An 18929-nucleotide genomic window follows, 5' to 3' on the forward strand; every position below is an offset into this window, starting at 1 on the left:
GTAGTTGAGCGTCAAGTACCATGGTCACCTGCATAGTCAGCATCACAATAGCCAACTAGTTTACAACCTCCACCTCTTTTGTACATAATACCATAGCCAAGTGTATTCTTCACATATCTCAAAATTCGAAGAGCTACTTCCAAATGAGGCTTCTTCGAATGTTGCATGTACCAACTTATCACACTAACTACACAAGAAATATCCGGTCTTGTTAAAGATAAGTAGATAAGACTTCCCACTAACTGCTGATACATTGTAGCATCTTCTAAATCTTTCCCTTCATGAGCACATATTTTAACGTTTGGCTCCATTGGCGTCGAGATTGGCTTACACTTAAGCATTTCAAACTTCTTCAGCAAATCTTTGGAATACTTTTGCTGATGAATAAATATTCCTTCTTGAGAATAATCGACCTCTATACCAAGAAAATGCTTGAGCTGTCCAAGTTCTTTCATCTGAAAACGAACTGACAAGTTCTCCTTAGTTTGAAAATTTTCTTCTTCACAATCTCTTGTGATGATTAAATCATCCACATATACTAGCACGATAGCTAGCTTCTCTCTTTTAGCTTTAACAAACAGGCTAGCATCCACACTTGTCACCAAATAACCACTATGAGTAAGAAATTCAACAATCTTACCATACCAAGCCCTCGGTGCTTGTTTTAATCCATAAAGTGCCTTTCGGAGCTTACACACACACTCAGGATGATCTTGATTCTGAAAGCCCATCGGTTGGTCCATGTAGATCTCCCGATCCATCTTCCCATGCAAAAATATATTCTTCACATCCATTTGCGACAAATTTCAATTTTTGAAAGTTACAAGTGCTAATAGGACTCGTACAGTTATAAGTTTTGCCACAAATTCCATACTATTAGAGAACCCTCGAGCTACCAAACGAGCCTTGTGTCTCTCTATTGATCCATCTGTGCGGCACTTTATCTTGTATACCCATTTGCAAGAAATAGGCTTAACATCTTTTGGCTTTGGCACGAGCTCCCAAGTCTGATTTCTATATAGCGTGGCAATTTCTTCTTCCATAGCTTTAATCCATTCTGGATTTTGAAACGCTTTCTCGAATATCTCCGGCTTTTTTGCATTTGCTTCTTCCACTATGGCGGCATTGGCATACTTTGGATTTGGCTTTTTATTCTTGTTGACCTTCTTAGTGAAGTTGGTGTTCCCACTACATTAGGCTCATCTTGTTCGCTTGGTTGTTGATACACACCAGTTTGCCAAGGACTTTGAGCTACATCTTCTTCGACATTGCCTTCGTCATCTACATCTTTAGCTTCATCTAAACCCAATTGGATTTGAGAAGATTACACAACGTCTTTAAAACCATTTGAGTCTGGCAATACCTCTTTGTCTGAGGACCACCATAAAGAAGCTTTATCGAACACCACATTTCGGGATGTGTAGCACTTTTCAGTAGTCGGGTTACAACATCTCCACCCTTTTCTTTGACTATCATATCCTACAAAAATACATCTAACAACCTTCTTGTCCATTTTGCTATGTAAATGATCAAGTACAAATACATAGCAAACATATCCGAAAACTCTGAAATAACTAACTGAAGGTTTCATGTTCCATAATTTTTCAAAAGGTGAAATAAAACATAACCTTTGTTGAGGAAGCGTATTGATCACAAATGCAGCCGTCCTCATTGCTTCTACCCAAAAACGTCCTGTTACATTCTTTGCGTGAAGTATGCTTCGACAAATTTTTGCCAGATGCCTATTCTTCCTTTCTGCTATGCCATTCTGTTGTGGAGTGCTAGCATATGTGAAATGATGGTGTATTCAGTTTTCTTGAAGGAAATCAAAAAACTCGTCTGAGGTATACTCTCCTCCATTGTCACTACGTAGACAACGAATTCTTTTGCCAACTTCCGCTTCTACTACCTCCTTGAACCCTGTGAAATTTGAAAGAGTTTCAGATTTCTCCTTCACGAAGTAAATCCACACATACCTTGAGAAATCGTCAATAAAAGTCACCATGTATGTCATCCCACCAATAGAAGCTTGTTTAACTGGTCCAAACACATCAGAGTGGACCAACTCTAATGGTTTCTTCTCTTTATATTTGGACTCTTCGTATGGAAACTGATGTGCTTTTCCATATTGACAGCCTACACACACCGTGTCCTTTCTCACTTCAAGTTGTGGAAGTCCCTTCAACATTAACCTTTTCATCATTACATCTAATTTGGAATAGCTAATGTGACCTAGCCGCATGTGCCACACGTCTGCCATTTCATTCCTTCTTGTCTTGTCTACCTATGCGATATCTACAAACATTACATAGACCGATTCCAACCTCTGTCCTTTCATCACCGGTTCTTCTATAACCTCCAAGTTTCGATACAATTTCACATCTTGTGGACCAAAGAGAACAAAATGGCCAGAAGATGTTAACTGTGCCACCGAGAGAAGATTTTTCTTTATACTTGGGACATGGTAGACATTATGGAGTGGCACCTCGATATCACTATGTTGAGGAGAGACTATCGTATTACCGACGTGAGCTATTGGTAACTTTGAATTGTTCGTCATTACAACCACTCGGCTTCCCTTATACTCTAACAGGTTCTGCAACTTCTCTTTATCACCCTTCATATGATTTGAGTATCCCGAGTTGACGATCCAATCTTTTTTGTAATCAATCTTTTCAGATGTTGTTGCTGTAAATAGTGTCTCAGCATCCAATTCATCTTCGCTTTTGGAAGAAACTACATTACTCTCTACCGATTTTTTCTTCGACCAACAAGCTTTTGCCATGTGACCCTTCTTCCCGCAATTGTAGCAGTTCCCTTCAAACTTTTTGCCATTGTATTGATTCTTCAAAGCTCCCCTTGCACGAATGCTCTATTCGCCTTGATGACTTCTTGCCTTGTCATTATTATTTTTAGATCTACCCGTGGTATGTTGCTTGAAATTCCACCTGCTTCTATTGGCATAGAGTGCCTCTTCTTCCTTCTTCAACGAGACTCCTCTCATTTGCTTAGCTAAGGCTTATTGACCAGCTAGCAAATTTTCGAATCCTACAAGCGACAGCTGAGTTTGCCATCCTTGTATGACAGCAACGAAACTCTTGAATTCTGACTTCAAACCATGAATGATGATTTGCTTCATCCTAGTATCACCAATAGGAGCCTCCGGATCCAACTAAAAAATCTCCCGGCATAGCGTCTTTACTTTATGAAAATATTGTGAGACCGTCATGTCGCGTTGTGACACCGACAGTAACTCACTTTCTAAGAGTTGGAGCTCTGTATCATTCTTCTTTGAAAACAGTTTGGCTAACGTATCCCAATTTTCCTTCAAAGTTTTGGCATTACGTATATGCTCTAGCACATCTTCTTCGACTATGGTCTTTAAGGCGAACATCGCTTTACCCAGTTTGATTCTCCACTTCCGTAAGACACTATTCGTGTCTTCTGCTTCTGGCGACATAACCTCATTTCCATTTACTACTTCCCACAAGTCTTGACCTTGCAAGTACGACATCATGCATGTAGACCAAGAATTGTATTTTGGTTGTTGAGTTTCTTGATTCCACCAACCACTTGAAGATCGCCCATCCTGACAGCGCCCAGGAGAACCTAGCTCGGATACCAGATTGTAGAACTAATAGTTGACAAACGACAAAAAGAAAGAACATATAACTCATAAGAAGAATAAGACTGCAAAGGGATGATAATATTATTCAATGAAATGACTGCATATTTATAGGCTTAGCAAAGACCTATTTATAGGAAAAACAAATCCACTAAAAATTTGGTAACAACCAAACAACTAAGTAACCAAAAATAGCTAATAAATAAACAAAGAAAATATGGAGATAAACTTGGTCAACAAATGACCACGTGTTGGTGTTCTGGTGTTGATATATTTAATAATTTCAACATAGTTTCAATTTTTTTAGATTTTTAATGATTTTGGTTGAAAATTTTTTCTTGATTTTAATAAATTATCATGAGTTTTGAGAGAAACATTTAAGCAAACCTTTTTAGTTGTTACTATTTATATATTGTTATGGCATTATTTTTTTAATTTCTTAAAGTATCGTAGAGTATTGATTTGTTAGTATTTGATTTTATATATTTTCAAATTGGTACAATATAATTTTTATAAAAATTTAAAAATATATAAAATTATTAAAAAGTACATATGAAATGAATATGGACACAAGAATATTCAAATTCATTTGAATCTAAACATCCAATTGTCTAATACATTCTAGATATGAAAGAATTTTTATAATTTCTTTTTTAATAGATTTATATTATAAATAATAAATAATAAATAAAAGATGGATATAAGATTATGAAGATTCCTATTGCATTCTATATTTTTCATCATATTTACAAGTAGCATACTTCTCTCTCTATATATAGGGAGATTAGACATTAGACTCTTCATATTCTAATGCATAAATAGGAAAAGAGTTACAAGAAGATGAAAGGTTTAAGGAAGATGAAAGGCGGAAGGTTAAGGGATATGAAAGGTGAAAGGTTAAACATCCACTTAATAACATTCATAACACCCTCCCTTGGATGTTCATTGTATAAAGGATATGTCTCCTTAAAAACTTTACTAGGAAAAACCCTGTGGGACAAAAACCTAGTGAAGGAAAAAAGAGTAAGTAATCCATTGATACACAGCATGTCACAACCTTAAAAGAAAATGTAGTGCGAATTTACTCCCTCTCATGTAAGCATCATTTAAGATCTTTGAAACAACACAATCTAATGTTGAAAATTAACTTCTCAAATGTAGCAGTAGGGAGCGCCTTAGTAAAAAGATCTATCAAATTCTCACTTGAAAGAATCTGTTGAACATTTATATCTCCATTCTTTTGTAGATCATGAGTGAAGAAAAATTTTGGTGATATATGTTTTGTTTTATCACCCTTAATATATCCTTAAGTTGTGCAATGCAAGCTATATTATCTTCATATAAGACTGTTAGAGCTTCTTTTTCAGAGCATAAACCACAATATTTTCATATGTGATGAATTACAGACCTTAGCCACACACATTCACGACTAGCCTCATAGATTGCCTAAATCTCAGCATGATTAGAAGAAGTAGTAGCAATTGTTTGTTTCATAGAACGCCAAGAAATTGCAGTACCACCATATGTGAAAACATAACCAGTTTGTGATCGAGTATTGTGAGGATCAGATAAGTACCCTGCATCTGCAAAACCAACCAATCCTATTTTGGGTAGGTTAGGGACAAATAAACTCATATCTCTTGTACCTTGAAGATAACGAAAAATATGCTTAACCACATTTCAATGTCTTTGGGTTGGACAATAGCTAAATCTTGCTCATAAGTTGACATAAAATGATATATCATGTCGTGTATGACTAGCAAGATACACCAATGCACCAATAGCACTTAAATATGGTACTTCAAGACCAAGAACATCTTCATTATTTTCCCAAGTACGGAAAGGGTCTTTATTTACATCAAGTGACCTAACAACCATTGGGGTGCTCAACGGATGTGTGTTATGCATATAAAATCTTCTTAGCGCTTTTTCTATATATGTTGTTTGATACACAAGGGTTCCATTCTTTAGGTGCTCAATTTGTAACCCTAGACAAAATCTTGTCTTTACGAGGTCTTTCATTTCAAATTCTTTCTTTAAGCACTCCATTGTCACTAAAATCTCTTTATGAGTCCCAATGATATTTAAATCATCAACATACACAAATATTATAACAAATCCTGATCCAAACCTCTTTATAAAAATGCATGGGAAAATGGGATCATTATTATAGCCTTTCCTCAATAAGTACTCACTAAGGCGATTATACCACATGCTCCCAGATTGTTTCAATCCATAAAGGGGTCTATTTAATTTTATTGAATAATGTTCTCAAGAACATGAATATGTTGCTTCTGGCAGTTTAAAACCTTCTGGGAGTTTCATGTAAATGTTATTATCAAGTGGGTCATATAAATTGGTTGTAACTACATCTATTAGGTGTAAATCAAGTTCTTCTCTTATTGCCAGACTAATTAATAACCTAAAAGTAGTTACATCCACCACAGGAGAGTATGCCTTTTTTATAATTAATACCAGGTCTTTGTGAAAATCCTTGTGCAACAAAGCGAGCTTTATATCTCACAATTTCTTATTTTCATTTCTCTTTCTCACAAAAACCCATTTATATCCCACAGGTTTTTCACCTTCAGGTGTACGAACTACATGTCCAAATATACCTCTCTTCACAAGAGATTTTAACTTTGCCTCAATTGCTTCTTTCCATTTTGACCAATCATCTCTTTGTCTACATTCTTCATTTGACATTGGTTCATAATCTACATTGTCATTCAAAATATCTAATGCTACATTGCATGCAAATATGTCATCGGCGTCAATTTGATTTCAGATCCACTTAACTCTTGACATGACATAATTTGTTGAAATATCTTCATTATCAGGTACTTGAGATTTTTCTTAAACTTTAGTCATGTCTAAAATATTTTCTGGAGATCCTTTTAAAGTTATTACTTCCTCGATCTAACCATCATCTATTTTTACTCATTTTATTTTTCGAGAGTTCTTATCTCTGGAACCAACTGGTCTACCACGCTTCAAACGTGCTTTAGACTCACTAGCAACTAGAGTTCGTCCTTTAGGGACATCAATTTTGATTGGAGCATTTACAGCTAGTATATGTGATTTTGTCACTATTTTTAGATCAGTAAATGCGTCTGGCAATTGATTTGCTAAATTTTGTAAATGAATTATCCTTTGAACCTCCAGTTCACATTGTTGCGTACGATGATCAAGATGAGAAAATGATAATTCATTCCAATCTTTTTTTTTCAATTGTTTATTTTCTACCCTAATGTTTGAAAAACTAACTCATTAAAATGACAATTAGCAAATTGAGCCATAAATAAATTCCCCATTAATGGCTCAAGATATTTAATTATTAATGGGGATTCATATCCAACATATATTCCTAACCTCTTTTGAGGACCCATCTTAGAGCTTGTGGTGGAGCAATCGGAACATATACAGCACATCAAAAAATTCTCAGATAGGATATATTTGGTCTCTGACCAAAAATTATTCGTAATGGGAAGAACTTATGATAACTTGTTGGCCTAACTTGAATTAGTGATGCTGCATGTAGTATGGCATGTCCCCAAGTAGAAATTGGACGTTTTGACTTCATAAGTAATGGTCTTACAATCAATTGAAGACGTTTGATTAATGATTCAACAATACCGTTTTGTATATGAACATGTGCTACAGGATGTTCAACATTTATTCTAATAGACATACAAAAATCATTAAAAGCTTAGGAAGTCTGGAAAATGTGCTCGTAATTTGATCAACTAAGCAAGTAACCTTGCAAATCAAGGTTGCGAGTTAATACCAAGGATACATGCAACCATCTAGTCAAAGCATTGAGTAAAACCATAAAATATCTAAACGGTCTGCACTGAGGGTGTATTGGTCCATATATATCTTCTTGTATTCATTCTAGAAAAGTGATATATTCATAATTTATCCTGTCTGGTGATGGCCGGATGATTAATTTACCTTGAGAGCTAGCATCACATGAAAAATTATTAGCTTAAAGAATCTACTGACTTTTCAATAGATGTCTACATGAATTGTCAATAATTTTTCACATCATAATTGAACTAGGATGGCCTAACCGGTCATGCCAAATAATAGAGTCATCAATAAACTTCTGATTTATTATAGTATGTGCTTTAATTTTACTAATTCTCATGTAGTACAAACCAAAGGAGAGTTAGAACAAATTCTCCAAAATATTTTTATTTCCTTGGATTATACTCGTAATTTGAAGATATTCATTATTCCCTTCATTTATTGTCTCAATATGATATCCATTATGACGAATATCTTTAAAACTCAACAAATTTCTTTGAGATTTAGGAGATTATAGCACATCATTAATTTGAAACTTAGTTCTTCTAGGCAACAATATATTTACTCTTCTAGAGCCTTCTATGATTTTGGTACTACCAGATATAGTACTCACACTAGTTTTTTACATTGTCAAATGAGAAAATTATTTCTTATTCTTACGTATTGTATGAATAGTTGCACTGTCTGCTAAGCATAAGTCTTCACCATTTATTGCATTGTATGAATTTGAGAGGTATTCGTATTCTTTAAAGAAAATAAATAAATGTCACATAGATTTTCAAAATACATAAAATTTTCATAAATAGTTTAAATCATATAATAACCATATTGTTAATAACATAACAAATTTGCATAAAATTTATTCTTTAAAACTATAAAAATAAAATTAAAAAAGATCAATTATTCCCTTTAGGGGTGATGAAGAAATCAACAACTTCTAAATTAGTTGTACCAATGATGTCATAATCATCTTTGTCATTCTTACAAACAAATTTGTCTCTATTTTCTTCCATTTATCATTCAATGATTTTTTATATAGTTCCACAAGATGCTTTGGTGTATGATAGGTATGAGACCAATGGTTTTACCTCCACAACGATAACACAAACTTTCCACTTTCCCAGTTGTATTTTTTTCATTCTTTCCATCTCTATGATCCCACTTCTGGTGGGTATTCTTGAAATGACCACCTCATTCTCGTTCATGTTCACGTCCTCGACCATGGCCACGGCCATGTCTTTGACCACGACTACTAGTGTGGCCTTTATCTTTTCAATTATATGATTCACATTCGCTTCAGGGAATTGAGTAGAGCCACTTGGACATGACTCATGATTTTTCATTAACAATTCATTATTTTGCTCAGCCACAAAAAGACAAGATATTAACTTAGAATATTTCTTAAAACCTTTTTCATGATTTTGTGTTTGCAAGATAACATTATTTACGTGAAATGTGGAGTATGTTTTTTTCTAACATATCCTCATCATTTATGTTTTCTCCACATAATTTCAATTGACAAGTGATTCTAAATATATCCGAGTTATATTCACTCACAGATTTAAAATCTTGTAATCTCAAATGCAACCAATCATAGCGAGTTTTAGGAAGTATTACGATTTTCTAGTGGTCATATTTTTCTTTTAGACTATTCCAAAAGACAAGTGGATCTTTAACAGTCAAATATTCAGGATTTAGTCCCTCATGGAGGTGATGGTGAAAAAATATCATAGCTTTGGTCTTATCTTGACTAGATGCTTCATTTCCTTCATCAATAGTTTCACCAAGGCCTTTTGCATCTCAGTGTATTTGTGTAACAACCCGGTTTTGACTCTAATCAGAATAGTGTTTCAGGACCACACAACCGAGTCTGAAAAATATTTTAGTATTTTATTTTGTGTTTATTATGTGTGAATTTGCATGTGTGGAAGTTTCGTGAATTAATATTATGGTTTGAGTGCTTAATTAAAGAAAAAGGACTTGATCGCGTAAAAAAATAAAAGGCTAGTTAATGTGTAAAGTGTTAAATTGCTAATGCCTTTTTAATATGGAGTCCTTAATAGGTTATTAGCCCACTATTAAGTAAGTGGGTGGTATTGGTCAAGAATGACCTTGTATTATAAGGTATATAAATTTATAAACAAAGGTTAAATAAGCAAACTAGTAATATGTTAATATATGTTAAATTATATCAAAATATAATTCATTATTCTTCATCTTCTTATGACGGAAACTAAAGAAAAAAAAAAGAGAAAATCATAAGCTAGGTTCGGCCAATTTACAATCTTAATTTAAGATCGAGAAACGAAGAAAACGGAATTGGATCGGGGGAAGTCAAAAGTAGTCGAGTAGTCGACTGTGTTCGTCGATATCCGAGGTAAGTCTAATTGCAATTTAAATGTTATTAAATTGGAATTTATATAAATATATCTATCATACATTTAGTAAGCTGGTACTAAAAGTATATAAATTGAATAAAACTTGATGATTTTTCTATGTGAAAACCGAACATAGAAATTGATTTTGGGAGGTTAAAAGTAATGGTATAAATTACACGTATATTAATTAAAGTATGCTTTAAGTTCAATGATATGAAACTAATAGTAGAATTTACATGGATATGTAGTTCGAATGTAAGATTTAATTTCATGAGTTGAATTTAAAGTTATGAATTATATATATAGTTGAATGTATGATACAAGTTCTTTGAGTTGAACTTAATATTATGAAATATATATATACACATACGGTTTGAATATATATATTTTAAAGTTCTTGAGCTGAAATTAATGTACGAATTTTATATACATATGTGATTCAAATATAGGTTATAAAGTTCTTGAGCTGAATTTAATTTATGAATTTTACATACATATGTGTATGGCTCGAATATAGGTTACAAATTCTTTGAACTGAATTTTAATGTTGTAAATTATACGAAAGATCATCTTTGTATTTGAGATTTTCAAGCTTAATGCCTAGCAGGCTTGATGCCGGTGAATTAATTCAAACTTTATGTCTAGCAAGCTTTGTGCCGATGAAATGTATCAGGCTTTGTGCCTAGCAGGCTTTATGCCGGTGTTTTATACAAGGCTCTATGTTCTATAAATCTTATGTGAGCAATAGTAAAAGCAAATAAAGGTGTTAAGAAAGCTAAATTATTCAGGTATGTGTTAGCCATTTGCTTAATTAGTGTTAAGGTAGGTTGATTATCTTTAAATTGATAATAGTTTCAAATGAAATATAGAGTATGAGTTAACCATTTGAGTATAAACATATTTTGGCATAATGATTTATTGAATATTTGGCTTTGCTAAATATTTATGTGTATTTGGCCATATGGTTTGTTTATATGAAAATTTAATGTGATTTTATTTAAAGCGTTATATGATACAAAATATTAGGATCTTTGGTTTATTTTAACTTAATGATGGAATAAGTATTAATATAAAAATATATATATGAATTTCTGCTTATGACTTACTAAGCTTTAATAGCTTATTATGTGTATTTTTGTTTACCTCGGTTTTATAGATTTTGGAATCGTGTTACGAGCTCGGGATCATCAGCAAGCCTATCACACTATCGACTGTTTTCTTCGGTATTTTACTAAGTTAAAATTTGAGCTTATGGCATGTATAGTCTGGATAAAATAATTGATTTTGGAACTTGTATGTATATAGCCATGCGAAAAATGGCTTGTCTTTAATCATTAGTATTTGTTTTGGTTTTTGTCTTATGGGTTCTTGATTAAGTGTTTAATTTTATAATTTTGGCTATGGCTTATTTATATGTAATATACGGTAGCTATGTTTTGTTGATAATATGGTGAATGAGATGATATATATATAATATGAGTGGAATGTATGGAATTGGTAATTAATTGAGTTGCATGTTTATAAATTTTGGAAGTGTAGGATAACTTGATTCGGGTTGTATTGATAATATGTTTGGGTGTATCTTGGTTATACAGGTTCGGTTTGTTTTTTTTTAAAGAAAATAAAAATGAGTTATCCATGATCATTTTGTTTAAGTTGAGTTTATGTGATTTTGAATGGATATTTCATGTGTATAATTTTTATATTTGAAATTGATTATATTGGAGCATGAATTGAGCTTGCAATCGAATGAATTATTAAGGTGATATTTAATTATGAGTTTTGACATGTTAGTTGAATTTTAATTATGCTATGTAATAATTAGGTATTTAGAAATATCGTAAATTCATGTGGTGCTTTTAAAATATGTTTGGTTTGAAAATATAAGTGATTATATGATTCGGCTTGATGTTCATATTTAAATTGATAAGTATGCGAATTGATGAATGTCAATAAAGTATAAATATGTTATAGGTAATGTGTTATAATGACCGAACATGTATTTCTTAGCCTGGTGATGATATTGAAACATGGTTATTTGGAAATGGCTCATTAGGAGTTCAGGCATAAGCTTTGTTCTTTTATAATGATGTATATTTGTCTTTTAAATGAGTTTAAATAGGTTAGTCGAATAGAGTACATGGTAACTGGCAAGGTGTGAATATAAATTGATGTGAACAGTTGAACATAAGGAATTTAATTACTCAGGAATTTTTATTGAATCGACGTGATAATTCATAATTCTTACTTAAGATTTTAATGTACATTTTCTTGTATGGCTTTGTGACATGTTTGTTTAAATATAATTATGATTATATGAAATTCGGAATTGTTTGAAAGTTGTATCTTATTTAGTAATGCATCGTAACCCTAATCCGACGACGGATAAGGGTTAGAGGTGTTACAATTTCAGTATCTAACATCCAAGATAAAGAGTTCTTTCTAGTAATATCATGAGCCACAAAGTCAAGTTTTCCAAGGTTCGACATTGATGATATAGCTACAATATAAATTTAATATAAATATAAGTAGTTCCTTAACAAACTTTCAAGCAAACATAAGTAATCCCTTAACAATACTTTCAAGCATAACATAATAGAAAAAAGAATACTCAAATAATTACAACAATTTAGTTATAAAATAAATTACAAGTAATTTGACTATGTTAGAAGTTTTTAACAAATTACAGGATTAGTGGAATCCCTAAAAAAATGAAGCAAATTATAAATATAAATAATTTTATCATAATGGATATCATGATAAAATGTATTACATACCTTGATCCAGACTAATGAAAAATGTAAGGCTCTTGGATTAATTTAAGCATTCGTGCTAAATAACGTATTATAAAAAAAAATAATAGATAAAATGTAGATATGAAAATATGAGGATTTCTATTACATTCTATATTTTTCATCATATTTACAAGTAGCATATTTCTCTCTATTTGGAGGGAGATTAGACTCTTAATATTTTAATACATAAATAGGAAAGGAGTTATAAAAAGATTAAAAAGGTTAAAAAATATGAAAGGTGAAAGGTTAAACATCCTTAATAGCATTCATAACAATTTATATATTTTAAAGACTTTTTATTAATTCATTTTTCATTAATACTTGCCAAGTGTTATAATATAAGGCTTCCATGTATTATCATATCATTGGTTGACATGTCACATTATCACTTTCTAAATAGGTTATTCCACAAGTATGCAAGGAGAGATTATAAAAACACCTAGGGAGAGAAAGCATATTAAAAATAATAACAAAAAAAAAGAGGCATCTTAAAATGAATATGAAGAATATCTTAATTATATAAAAAATTTAAAACAATTAATTAAAAAGATAAAATATAATCAATAAGGTATACTGCAGCTTTGGAAAAGAATATAAGTCAAACATAAAGATAACATTGTTGAGGATGACCATAAAAATTTTAATCTTCCCGAACAGTAATACAAACATTCAAAATACTTTCATTCAAGAAACGCAATCAATTGAAGGGGAAGAAGGTAAAAGGGAACTAGAAATCCAATTACTTGTACAAAAATTTAAATCCCTAAACATTAAGTTAAAATCCCCCTTTTACAATAAAGGTCTATATATGAAGTTTTTGCATTCACTTTTTTTTCTTGGGGGAAGTCAATTCCCGAACCTCTAACTCTTGAACAAATGATGAACTTGCTTAGGTCAGTTTCTTGGCTCCCAAACAGAAGTCCAACATGTCAAAGAGGCTCATGCAAGGTGCGTTCTTGACTTCTCCCCTCCTTTTCTATAATTCCAAGATCGAATTCCTCAACCCCATCGTTCTTAATGTTAATTTACCTTCCCTTTCTTACTGCTTAAGTTAATCTCTGCATCATTAAAACACAATATAAATGTTAGATAGATAATCAAAATATTCAAATCCATGGAAAAGAAAAAGGTTTATATTTGCTTATACAAAACAATCAACAAATTTTTTTCTACAAGGCATTTGATGGTAAAATGTTTGTAAAAGCTTAAAAGTTTGTGTTACCATACCTAGCTAAGATAGCTACGATTTAAAGCTGTGGTAAGTTCATGCATTATCGCATGACAGAGATGCCTTTATCCTTTCAACGGTGCATGCAATCAAATTGTTTACTGTTGCAACGGATCCGAGAGAAAGTTTTGCCGTCGGCACAGAATCGACCAAAATCTGAAATGCAACAGTTAGAAGAGATCCACTAGACCCGCCGGAATCAGCCATTCCTACGTCAGTCACAGTCATTCCATCAGGCAGTATTGCGAAACCCGAGGGAAGAAGAGCAACATAGTCCGGGTCCCCTCCATTTAGGACAACATTCATCGCAACAATATCAACAGGAGCATAGATCACAAAAGAGGCTGTTGGATCAGTGCAACTCTCTTGTAAAATCAGCATGTTGCTCTGGCTTGAATTTGCACTCTATACAAATTTATTTCATGCATGTTATGAACAACTACATTAAATTCGTAATTTAATCGGTTATTACATTGGTAAACAGTACACACTTACATTTACTCTAAGTAGTGAAACACAATTGCCTGGATCCCGACCATTAGCAATGTGTGCCATTTCTTGGACAGCTCCGCCATTAGACAGAATATCCCACTGTGTTTAAGAGAAAACCAAGTTTATGGTTTTGTTTTCTAATATTTAACGTAAATGCAAATGGAGTTGTTGAAAAGTTCAGTGGACAACCTCACTTCGAGAATGCTCATCTCTGAGGAAATCAAAAACCCTCTTAGGTGAAACAGGGAGCCAAAACGACGTTGCAGCACTAAGCACAATCCCTGGAGGTCTACCTGGATCATCTACACTCTTTCGGGTCATCACCCTTACATCATCAGCCCCAGTTCCCGATAATGTCGTCCACGTGTGTGCTGTAGAGGCACTAACTCCTCCACAGAAACTGATTACCATTCGCTCAGCTAGCTTCAGCATACTCTTTCTCCCATCTTGATTTGTTATCACTAAGCAAATATATCGTCCAAACATAATTTAAGCATCACATTCCAAAAAGCATATGTAAGGTAAAAGAGGAGTGTTGTAATATTAATATATTATACCCCCAACATCGCCGGTGGGAATGTTAGAAGCCATTAAACTTGCAAGCCTCTCACACTGTCGATCTAAAGTAGAAACCCATCGTCTTGCTCCGAAAGCATGGCCGGAGCTTACCAGTTGCTTGTACAGATTGTGAACACCTCCATCGTCCACTTCTACATGCTCAACCCATGTAACCTACATTTCATAATGGAGTAAAACAAATGCGATATGCAGACTAAAGCATCTGAAAATGGGTAGTTTACCTTTGAGTAGCCATTGGGCATTTCTTGAATTAGGCAACCAGATGGTCTTCTTCTGCATCTCACAGTGGGACTGGGGCGTATAGTATCCAAGGAAACATCAACCACAGCCCAAGTTCCCTCGGCATGCTGTTTGCAGTATCTTACATAATAACTCTCACGAGTGGGAACAAGAGGTGAAAGAACTTGAAATTCAGCTGTCATCTGAGGATATAAATAGCATAAAAAAATTTTAATCGGTATAGTCATCAAAACAATTTATCGATGTAAACATAGAATTCCACATTACCACTTGAAGGGCTCCATTATAATTCCCTGCTACTCCTGTTGAGAGAACATCCAAAGTTGAAGCCTTCGAAACTATTCCCGAAAACAGAGTTGACCACTGGTTCTGAGTTTGAAAACAAAATCCCAAAGATTAGTGCCTTTTTTTTTTTTTTTGCTTGCAGAGGCTTGTTCGATTTTTCGGGTATATATATTGATTATAAAAGCTTACCACATCCATGAGAATCTCAACAAGGTTAATGTGGTTCATGATAACAACAGTAGTTTCTTTTGAAGCTTCGCATTTAAAGCCAGTAGGTTTTGGCCCAATTCCGCTAGGAAAAGTCCTAATATATTCTTCTTCATTCAGCATACAGGTGGTACCATCAAGACTGGTCATCCATAAAGGTTCCCCCATCTGAGCCATTCTAACCAGTTCCTCCATAGCTGCCACCGCAAGCTCAATAATCATTGGCTTATCGGCCTCAGAAGGTGCACTAATAGACCTGAGAAGATCCCCAACACCATACATCTCCTCAGTGACAGGTTGTGAACCGAAATCAAATGGTCGAGGAGGCGCAGGAGATGAAAGTAGAGGAAAGTTCACCACTGGCTTGCCCACATACTTTGCAGCTATTGCTGATATACGATCAATCTACATTGTTTCCATCCAAACGTTAGAAAACTACAAAAACAAATACTATGAACGTTGTAAAAATATAATAGGATACCTCTTCCCTTAATCGAGAATTCTCAAGTCTGAGATGATGTTCATCAAATGACATTTGTCCAACAGCAGTTGGACCTCCACAATTTGGGCATGAAGCAGTGCTCAAAGCTTCCCTATATCTCATGTTGTCAGCCCTTAGCTTCTCGTTCTCAGTTCGCAGCTGTGTGTTTTCGTGACGCTCATGCTGAGTCTGTACAAGAAAACCATTGACGTTTAAACAAAAATGAGCAAAGCTTAACAAGGTTGAGTTCCCATTGACGTTTTACTATAAATATAGTTATACCTTCATTTGGGTGCGCTTATTTTGGAACCAGAATTTGACTTGCAACGGTTCTAACCCTAACTCACGCCCAAGCTCCTTCCTTTGCTTGTCATCTGGGTGTGGACACTCTTTGAAAAATCTATAAAACAAGGAACAAAATTTTCAAAGAAAGAAGAAGCTTTTTAGCATATATTGTTGAATAAATTAACGAGTTAAATTAAAAATGTTTTTAGCTTACGCCTCCATTTCTTGGATCTGATGCTGGGTATGGCGATGATAACGCTTCTTTTTGTTGGGACGAGGATCTTGATCGTCTCCAGAGCCACCTAATTCATGATTTTCGCTACCAGATTTGTTTGTACTGTCAAATTCTTCGTCTCTCATTCGAACAATTTCACTTTCAGAAGCGTTTTGGGTCATCTCAAGAGGGTGGAGTTGACCTTCCATCATGTTGTTAGGTTGCTGGAACATTATCTAACAGATCTTTAAGAGTCCGAACCTTATGGTTTTTCAATCTAACATTCATAATCCAAAAAGAAAATCCCGCTCAAAAAACTAAAATAAAAATCCCATCTCCCACATATGGAAAAAAAAAACGAAGGTAGTTCAGGGGGAAAAATGGTAAGCAAAAGGCAAAATCAAAGTAGATTTGAGTGTGCGGATTTATATATGATAAGTAGACTAAATTTATATGCGACAAACGCATGTTTTGGCAGTAATTTGACTAATGAGGAAGAATCAGGGGAGCTAGATTCATGGGAAAAGAAAGGGTTTACGCGTTTCTCAAATACCGAGAAGGATTTTGCTTGGAATAGCAAAATATGACCAAAATCACTTTGAAAAACACATTTTCTTGAGTTCCAAACAGTGGAAAAGGAGAGACAGATTTATTGTTTCAAGTACTGTAATGGGGAGAAAAGATAATACGAGGAAATACCCATTAATCTGTTAAGGTTAAAAAATATGGAAAAAGGGGGAAATCTGAAGAGATTAAGCACAAAAAATGACAACTGCAAAGACTAAGAAGAATCCCTTAGAAATCAGAGATTTGAAACGGTAGGCGATGGATGAGAGAGAAAAATATGGTGTTCTAAGTTCTAACCTGACCAAGAGTAAGTCCTGAGGATGTTCCATAACCACTAACGCTCCCGTTTCCGGTGATCATCGACGGCATGTTTCTCGCCGGGATCATTACTCCGGCTGGCATGATGTTTCAGAATCCCAAAAGCCCTATCCAATGTTTGTTCATATATCAATGTGTTCTTCCTTTTAGCAGCTGAAAGGGTTCTCGTCCCTTCAGCTTATATTATAGTATATTTATCCTTATAGAATATCTGATTCTTACGTGCCAATGTAGGAGCAGGAGAGAATCTATAGAAGAAGAATGTTGAAATGTTGACGATTTTGAAAAATTCCCCTCATATGTAACGTTCCAACCAAGATCACGGAGAATCCAACTATGCCTTCTTTGTCAGTCTCCAAACCAACTCTCTTTCCTTTTCCGTTCGTCGGCTATGTCTGCATCATTTCAGAATAAATAAATAAATAACGTAAGATGAAGAAAAACATAAGGGAATTTTGAGCTTATAAAGGTTGAAAAAAGAGACTGAAACACTGTAGCAAAACTTGGTTGCATATAAATTTTAGACCTAATAAAGTAGAACCCTCGAAAAGCCACAGGGAAAGGAGGAGATACGGATCTGCTTCCAGCCCTCGTTACCTGTAGCTAATGGTTTTCCTGCGAAAGCAGGCTTTACCGTATGAGCTATAAAGGTATATATAAGAAGTAGGTTTTAAGGGGCGTAGGTGTAGGAACAAAGTGACATACGAAGGAGATGAAGTTGCAGAAGATAAAGGAGAAGAAGAAGAAGAAGATGAAGATGAAGAAGATAGAGTGAAGAGATGGAGAAAATTGTGGCTGCCAAAGAGTTAATGCAAAGCGTATTGAGAGGGTGCAATTGCATTTAATGGAGGGAAGCTGTAAACATTGAGAAAGAGATAGAATTTGAGGCTCTTCAAAGGATTAATTTTTTTTTTCAATTCAATTCACCCCCCCGCCCCGAAGAGTTTCACAGTAATGGTGCAACGAATGACGGCTACCAATAACCTTCATAATTTTGGGGTCTTTTTTCTCATCTCTTTTTGTTACCTTTGGATTTATTTACTTACTCTCTTCAACTTCTGTTACGAAATGGGTTTACTTCCATGTTATTATCTCACTTTTTCAGAATGTGAAAATCTCTTTCTTTCATTAATGGTGAAGGGGAAAAGGTTGGCATCAAGTTTTCCTTTTTAATCACGATTTAGATTCCACAGCATGTTTTGAGGGATCATGACATTCATTAATGCTGAAATATATATGTTCTAACTTTATATCCACACAACAAATAAAATTTAAAGATTCTGCACGAAAAATTCTTGGATGTTTAATTTTTTATTTATATAATATATGTATCAATTGCTATTTATTATGTAGTTAAACTTTTTTCTTTATCTAAATAAGAAAACAACTTATTTTTTTACAAATTAGTTTAACCAAAATGTCGAA

The 18929-nt window shown here is 33.9% G+C and overlaps 1 protein-coding gene and 1 long non-coding RNA gene across 3 annotated transcripts; one reads left to right on the forward strand and one right to left on the reverse strand.

Annotated features, from left to right (window-relative positions):
• The first annotated feature begins 9693 nt into the window (after positions 1-9693).
• On the forward strand, positions 9694-11150 carry LOC121214671 (uncharacterized). The gene is made up of 2 exons (XR_005910282.1): positions 9694-9812; positions 10970-11150. It is a non-coding gene; the product is annotated as an uncharacterized lncRNA (long non-coding RNA).
• A 2063-nt stretch (positions 11151-13213) lies between these two features.
• Positions 13214-18352, reverse strand: LOC107936747 (homeobox-leucine zipper protein HDG2). 2 transcript variants are annotated; one of them, XM_041088619.1, is made up of 14 exons: positions 18031-18352; positions 17727-17899; positions 17484-17611; positions 16620-16843; positions 16403-16520; positions 16121-16309; positions 15622-16044; positions 15415-15516; positions 15129-15329; positions 14886-15060; positions 14518-14789; positions 14332-14427; positions 13836-14241; positions 13214-13666 (listed from the first exon to the last, which is right to left on the reverse strand). In XM_041088619.1, exons 3-13 carry the CDS (start codon positions 17586-17588, stop codon positions 13873-13875), a joined length of 2274 nt encoding a protein of 757 aa, XP_040944553.1. In that variant the 5' UTR covers positions 17589-17611; positions 17727-17899; positions 18031-18352; the 3' UTR covers positions 13214-13666; positions 13836-13872. The 2 variants fall into 2 exon arrangements, with proteins under 2 accessions (XP_040944553.1, XP_040944554.1); XM_041088620.1 differs by having other exon boundaries at positions 16620-16896; positions 18031-18351.
• Positions 18353-18929: the final 577 nt, after the last annotated feature.

This window comes from Gossypium hirsutum, chromosome D02 (assembly GCF_007990345.1).
Source record: "Gossypium hirsutum isolate 1008001.06 chromosome D02, Gossypium_hirsutum_v2.1, whole genome shotgun sequence".
Lineage (NCBI taxonomy): Eukaryota > Viridiplantae > Streptophyta > Magnoliopsida > Malvales > Malvaceae > Gossypium > Gossypium hirsutum.

Bases quoted from the DNA above. Each gene is read 5' to 3' on its own strand.
- LOC107936747 (XM_041088619.1), bottom strand. From the start codon at position 17,588: ATGCCAGCCGGAGTAATGATCCCGGCGAGAAACATGCCGTCGATGATC. The intron at 16,045-16,120 runs GTATCCTATTAT...GAAACAATGTAG, and splicing joins ATTCTCGATTAAGGGAAGAG to ATTGATCGTATATCAGCAAT. The intron at 15,517-15,621 runs GTAAGCTTTTAT...TTTCAAACTCAG, and splicing joins TTGAGATTCTCATGGATGTG to AACCAGTGGTCAACTCTGTT.